Raw genomic sequence first — 7,461 nt, 5'->3', positions numbered from 1 at the left:
CATGGCCTGTCCCTGCTGCAGCCCCGGCACTGCCACCCCCAGGGCTGTGCCCGGCCCCGAGAGCACTCAGGCCCTGCAGCAACACCAGGGCCACCAGGGCAGCGGGGCAGGGCCACAGCAGCAGCACTGGCAACACCAAGTGCTGCTGCTGCTGCTGCTGCTGGGCACAGCTGCTGGGCCAGCACTGATCTGCCCCAGCTCTGCACACTGACATTGCTGCTGCAGCTCCAGAGAAGGCAACACAAGGGCATCTCTGCAGAAAACTCTGCTGGGAGAGATCCTTTAGTTCATTTAAAGCCACCAAGAGCATAACCCCTCATTGACACAGTCTGTGGCCACAGGGAAGGTGGAGAGAAACAAAATGAGAAATGGAACAAACAATTACATTTATTTGTAGATAATATGAAAAAACTAAAAAAAAAGAAAAAGAACTTCCAAAATGAAACCAACAAGAAGTATGAAAGATTAATTTTATTACAAGTGATATGCAGAAATTGGCCAGCAGTTTAATGTTTCCGAAACCATTCAGAGATCGTTCTCCACACTGCAGCTTTGAGCTCCTGGTTCCTCAGGCTGTAGATGAGGGGGTTCAGGGCTGGAGGCACCACTGAGTACAGAACTGACAGGGCCAGATCCAGGGATGGAGAGGAGATAGAGGGGGGCTTTAGGTGAGCAAAGATAATAGTGCTGAGGAACAGGGAGACCACAGCCAGGTGAGGGAGGCAGATGGAAAAGGCTTTGTGCCGTCCCTGCTCAGAGGGGATCCTCAGCACAGCCCTGAAGATCTGCACATAGGAGAAAACAATGAACATGAAACAACCAAGTGCAAAAAAGGCACTTACAGCAAGAAGCCCAAATTCCCTGAGGTAGGATTTTGAACAGGAAAGCTTGAGGATCTGTGGGATTTCACAGAAGAACTGGACCAGGACATTGCCATGGCACAGGGGCAGGGAAAATGTATTGGCCGTGTGCACGAGAGCAGTGAGAAAGGCACTGGCCCAGGCAGCTGCTGCCATGTGGGCACAAGCTCTGCTGCCCACGAGGGTCCCGTAGTGCAGGGGTTTGCAGATGGACACGTAGCGGTCGTAGCACATCACGGTCAGGAGGAAATACTCTGCTGAGAGGAAGACCAGAAAGAAAAAGAGCTGAGCAGCACATCCAGTGTAGGAGATGTTGCTGGTGTCCCAGAGGGAATTGTGCATGGCTTTGGGGACAGTGGTGCAGATGGAGCCCAGGTCAGTGAGGGCCAGGTTGAGCAGGAAGAAGAACATGGGCGTGTGCAGGTGGTGGCCGCAGGCTACGGCGCTGATGATGAGGCCGTTGCCCAGGAGGGCAGCCAGGGAGATGCCCAGCAAGAGGCAGAAGTGCAGGAGCTGCAGCTGCCGCGTGTCTGCCAATGCCAGCAGCAGGAAGTGCCTGATGGAGCTGCTGTTCGACATTTGCTGTGCCTTGGCATGGGGACCTCTTCATTGAGAAAGGATAGTGAAGAGTTAGGGGAGATACCTGTAACCAAAATCAAAGCCATTTCCCATACAGCCTCTTCTGTAACTCACATGGACATGGTTCTTTGTTTTAGAGTTCTAGAGTTTTCTTTTTAAGCTGCCCCCATGTCTCTCCTGGTATTCTAGGATATCAGAAACCCTCAGCATTTCTGCTGCCCTCTGGTAGAACAGAGTGAGTTCACTGAGGAAAGATGGTATGTGAAGACTGTTGGGAGATGGTCTCTCACTTGAGTCTCTCTGGAGTTTTTCTGGGCTTTCACTTTTCACAAATGGAGGATGTTCACACTCCCAAGTTTTCTGTAAAGATCAACAGGTACTGCTTAGAGCAGATGGATCCAGCTCAGCCCAGCTCCACTTTTGTTGCCAAGGACTCACGTTGCTCATTTCACCAACCCAGCAACATTTTCAGTGTCACAACACCTCTGCCTTTCCCCATCAATCTTATAACTCAGAGATGCTCTAGGACAGGTTTGCACCCTGGATTGGAGCTCCCAGCTCGGACTGAAATTTCAGGGAGACTCCCAAGTGTCCTTCTGATGGCATTGGATTGAGGGAGATGCAGCTCCTTCCCTGGCTGCACTGACAGCATTGCCCAGAGCTGGGCCCTGGGGACAGCGTCACCCTGAGCCAGCTGTGCCCCTGCCAGAGCCCCCAGGGCCAGGCAGCTGCTCCCAGCCCTGTGCTCTGCAGAGGGAACTGGGCCCGGGGCTGCAGAGCTGCCCCACGGCTCTGCTGCAGCTCTGCCTGCACAGGAGGGGCTGCACGCCTTGGAGCCCCGGCCCTGAGGGCAGAGGCTTGGCTGGGGCACAGGAGGGAGGGGGCTTCTTCAGAGGGAGGGGCTGCACTGCAGGGGCTCCTGTGGGCATCTCTAAACTCTCCCTGCCACAGCATTGCTGGGCTTTGTTTTCTCTCATTGCCTCATCTTCTCTCTGCTTCTTGCAGATTTTCCTCCTGCAGGTGTTTCCCTGTGCCTGATCTCTCCCTGCCAGCACTCACAGACCCCAAATCTCTGTGCACTCTCCTTGGCCCTACAGAACCCTGCCTGTTTGCAGGGCACTGGCTGGGGGCAGGTTCTGTTTGCAGCTTGGAGAAAGGACAGCTCAGACTGAGCCTGATGGCTCCAGCAAAGGTGATGCTGCTGCTGTCCATGGGCAGAGTGGCTGAAAGCACATTAGGGATCTCCTACTGATCACTAAAAGAAACAGTTTGGATGTCTCAGGCACGTGTCAAAATTAATAATTATAATTCATAATCAACCTTTATACTTATCCCCCCCTCTCAGTCATTGTCCAATAGTAGGAAACTGAATACAAAGTCTTTAAAGGTTTCCTCATTTTTTACAAAGTCCTTGTCTTGGAAATATTCTGTGACTGATCAGAACCCCTCAGCATGTCAGAGTTTCATGAGCATTTCACCTCCCTTGCACCAGAAATACTCAGAGTTGTACTCACAGGCTCTGCAGGCATTGGGATGTTCCAGCTTGAGGAGATGGCTCCAGGAGCTGCAGCTGCATTGTCCTGCAGCCAGAGGTTCCTGTGCCAAGGGCTGGCAGTGATTGTGCCCCAGGCACTTCTCAGCTCCTTCCCAGCCCTGACTGATTGAAGCTCTCTGTGCCTCTGTGCTGTGCCCGGGCTGGCTGCAGGCAGTGCCCCAGCCCTGCTGGGCTGGCACAAGAGCTGCTCATCCAGAGAAATGTGCTTTTGAAGCTCTTCTTGGTGAGCAGGAGCTGCCTCTGTGCCAGGAGCCCAGCCCAGCTCAGCAGCACACACACAGCACAAGGACTTTAATCAGCCTCTGGGGCTTTGTGCTCAGGCCCTGAACATCAGTCCCTGAAAGGGAGATGAAGAAACCTCCGCAGAACTCCAAGGCAGAATCCAACTCCAAAGTTTCTTGGACTTTTAATGGGTCCCAGAGAGGGACAGGACTGAGCAAGTGTCCCCAGGCCCCAGGCAGAGCAGAGAACTGCAGGCAGTGATGACAGGTGGGGACAAAGAGAAGCCAAGTCTTGGTGCCCTGGGGCACAGCAGGGTCTGTGCCAGCAAGGGCTGGGAGGAGACACCTTGTCCTGAGGCCCTGGGGCCTCCTGGCACAGCCCCAGCCAGGCTGGGCACTGTCAGCCCCTTGTGCTGCCCTCAGCATCCCCCCCTAGCCCACATCCCAGTGGCCTCAAGGATCTGCTGCAAGGAGTCCCTGGGGAGCCTTGCTCAGCAATGGCCCTGGGGGCTCCTGAATGCTCCCTGCAGGGACTGCAGCTTTTTCAAAGGACTTTGGCTTTGGCTTTTGCCTTGCAGTCTCTGAGAGGTTTGTGCAATCATGGCCTCCAATTATCTGCTTTAATTAGTCCCTTGAGAGCCTTTATCAGTAATGACACTCAGTGGGCTCATTAATGCTTCAAGGTACTTCAGTTATTTTAAGGTATTTGGTGTTGCCCTTTTGATACAGACTCTGTGATAGATTTGTGCAATCATGGTCCCAATTATCTCCTTTAATTAGTCCCTTGAGAGCTTTGTACTTACACTCAGTGGTGCTCACTAATGCTTTAAGATACTCAAGGTTTTTAAGGCACTTTGGATTTTCCTTTCAACTCTGAATCTCTGAGAGGTGTTTTTTCCAATTCTGGCCTCCAATTTTCCCCTCCAAGGAGTCCATGAGGAGCCTGTGTTGGGGATGGACCTCAGAGGGACCCATTCATGCTTTGAGACACTCTGAGTTTTTCCTCTGACTTTGACTCTTGGAAAGGTTTGTGCAATCTCAGGCCCTGAGGTTCCAGGGCTCAGCTCCAAATGCACCACGGGGCTCATTAGGGTCAAGCAAGTCCTGACACACCATGGCTCTGCCTTGATTTCCCTTGGCTCTGGAGCGTTTATTAGGCAGATTTCCTTTTACAGTTGTGAAGAAATATTTCAATGAGCTTCTAAGAGATAAGTAATCCTATTTTAAAGAGTGAATTTTATTACTGTTCTCTTTAGAGAAGAGCTGATTGCAGCTTTCTGTGATTTATATTGATGTAGGGCCACTCCTAAGGAGGTCTCACCAGGTCAGAGAAGTTTTACCTTGAGAGTTGACCCAGTGTGGACAACCTTGCCCCACATTCCCCAACCTCATGTGAAAACCAATTTTCACTTTCAAAAATTTAAAATATCAAGATCTTATCAAAATACAACAGAAGACTCAGTAAAGAAAATAACACAGGGCCGGGAGCAAAGGATTTTTCATGGTGTGCTCATTTACAAAATGGCTGTTCTGTCTTTTATACCTCTGGCCCCTCCCAAAGTCTTGTCAATCGACTCCTTCTTCACTGTCCAGTGGTGGAGATCACTGTCTCACACCTTGATTGGAGGTCAGGTGTCACAGACATCTTTTCATGAAAAATCCTTTCTTTAGGATTTTTCCTCCTGAGAAGCTGAGAGGCTTCAGGAACAAAATGTAAACAATGGTTATCTGCTGCTGTGGAATGCAACAGGTGGATCTGTGATTGGTCTCATAGAGTTGTTTCTAATTAATGGCCAATCACAGTCAGCTGGCTTGGACTCTCTGTAAGAGACAGAAGCTTTTGTTATCATTCCATTCTATTCTTAGCTTAGCTAGCCTTCTGATGAAACCTTTTCTTCTATTCTTTTAGTGTAGTTTTAATGTAATATATATCATAAAATAATAAATAAACCTTCTGAAACATGGAGTCAACATTCTCATCTCTTCCCTCATCCAAGAACCCCTGTGAACATCACCACAGTCAGGTGCTGCCATAGGAACAAGCCAACCCTCCCAAATGCCCCAACTACTGAGGCCATCCTGTGATAGCAATGCAAGGGGGAGGGGAAGGATAATTATACATCTAAAAAACTTCTCCTAACATGTATTTAATATCCAGCCTTTAGTTGTGAGAGTCAACCATAGGATTGCGCATCTATAACAAGCCCCCTTTTTCTTTTTCTGTAAGTCATTTTGCTCAAACAGTTAAGTACAAAGTTTTCTCTCTCTCTTGAATGAGTCATACGAGCATCTGTTGATTTGGGCAAGAACAGTGGGAACGGGAGAAAAAAAAATCTCAGGTTTTCCTTAGACACACTTATTTGGAATGGACAAAAGGGCATCCCAGAGGTCCAGTGTGGCTTTGACTCCCATCTACCGTGCCTGTGTGGCTGCTACCCATAGTTGGTGCATCTTAGGGGTGAGCACAGAGGCCAACTCGGTCCTGCCCTCCAGTCCCTGTTGAATTAAAAGACAACTGAGGAATGACAGAGGTCTGGAATGGCCTTTTGTCCCTACCTGACCATGCCTATGGGGTTGCGACCCACAGCAGGGCTATGGAGCCTTCTTGGTAGCAAACAAAGGGGCCAACCCGGTCTTGCCTTCCTTCCTTTGTCTTATTTTCTTAAAGAAGCTGTCCCATTACCTTTTACAGTCTGTTGTGTACTTCTCCTCAACAGATGCTGGTAATTCTCACCCATGAAAACAGGAAGACAGTTCCCGAGCTGGTTGGTGGAAGCTTGACTCTACTTTTTGGGCATCTTGGTGTTTTTCTGGTTGTCTCTCAGTCTCTGCTTGAGAGTCAATCTTGTTTCACCCAGCCTGGATGTTACAGTCCACTCTTTGGGTTCTTCTCCTGGGCCTTTGACTCTGTTGCCATGAGTCCATCCCCGCTCTGCAGCTCACACGGCCGATTCGGTGGTGAGCAGTGCCTGAAAGGGACCTTCCCACTGAGGAGTTAGAGGCTGATCTCTCCATGGCTTAATCATCACCCAATCCCCAGGATTAATATTATGGATTCTGAAATCCAGGGTGGTAGTTTGAGGAATTGCCCCTTTATGTCTTACCCCTTCTAAGGTTTGTGCTATAGACATGACTTATTTCTTGGCATTGGCTTCCCCTTCCTCATAGGTGGCAGCCTTCTGGGGTGAGGTCAGGAAGGGAAACCCAAACATCATTTCATAGGGTGACACCCCCAGATCTGACTGGGGTTGGGTTCTAATTCTTAATAAGGCCAAAAGGAGACATTTTATCCATGACATTCAGGTTTCAATCATTAGCTTAACTAGAGCTCTTTTAAGAGTTTCATTCATCCTCTCTACATGACCAGAACTCTGTTGATGCCATTGGGTGTTTAATTCCTATTTTACTCCCAGGGCCTGAACAACTTTCTGTAATATCTTCAATGTTAAATGAGTTCCCCAGTCTGAATCAATCCTGTTTGCCATCCCATACTGGGGAATAATTGATTCTAGAAGTGTTTTACTCACAACATTGGCATTTACTTTCACAGTGGGTACCACCTCTACCCAATGAGTCACGTGATCTACTATCACTGGCAAAAACTTCCACCATTATACCTGGGGAAGCTCAGTAAAGTCTACTTGGATGTTTTGGAAGGGTCATAAGGCCAGTTCTTGCCCTTCCCTGGGTGTTTTCCTCATGATTTTCTTATTCACTTGTTGACATACCACACACTGTTCAGTTACTTGCTTAGCAATTCTGAAAATTCCTGTGCATCCCCAATTCCTTAGAAATTGATCAGTTAGCGCTTGTGTACCCCAATGTGTTGTTCCATGTATGCATTCTAGCATTTTCCTGGCAAAGGGTTTATTATTATTTCCTTCCATCTGCTCATTTCCCTTTGTTATCATTCTCGGCTCCTATTTTAAGGAGTTCTTCCTCTTCTGTCCCACTGAATACAGGGACTTTTTGCATTTTTCTCATGGGGGTTAATACTATTATTAGTTTTTCTGTCCCTGATTCAGTTGCATTTTTAGCTTCTAAACTGTCTAAATTGTTCCCTTGGTCCCCTTTTTGATGTCCTTCAACATATACCACCACTACTTCCTCTGGTAATTGTAAGGTTTCTAACTCTTCTTTTTTCATGAATCAGTCCCTTTCCCTTTGAAGTGAATAGTTCCCTCTCCTCCCAATTTTTCCAAAGGTATGCACCACTCCAAAAGCGTATTTTCGGTCTGTATATATT

At 48.6% G+C, this 7,461-nt stretch overlaps 1 protein-coding gene across 1 annotated transcript; it reads right to left on the bottom strand.

Moving 5' to 3' along the window:
• Positions 1 to 506: 506 nt before the first annotated feature.
• On the bottom strand, positions 507 to 1,439 carry LOC143692630 (olfactory receptor 14J1-like). Its single transcript, XM_077172881.1, has one exon. It carries the CDS (start codon positions 1,437 to 1,439, stop codon positions 507 to 509), a length of 933 nt encoding a protein of 310 aa, XP_077028996.1.
• Positions 1,440 to 7,461: the final 6,022 nt, after the last annotated feature.

This window comes from Agelaius phoeniceus (genome assembly GCF_051311805.1).
Source record: "Agelaius phoeniceus isolate bAgePho1 chromosome W unlocalized genomic scaffold, bAgePho1.hap1 SUPER_W_unloc_2, whole genome shotgun sequence".
Classification (NCBI taxonomy): Eukaryota; Metazoa; Chordata; class Aves; order Passeriformes; family Icteridae; genus Agelaius; species Agelaius phoeniceus.
This window is presented reverse-complemented; position numbering and strand designations above follow the sequence as displayed.

Coding starts and splice junctions, on each gene's coding strand:
- LOC143692630 (XM_077172881.1), bottom strand. CDS start 1,439: ATGTCGAACAGCAGCTCCATCAGGCACTTCCTGCTGCTGGCATTGGCA.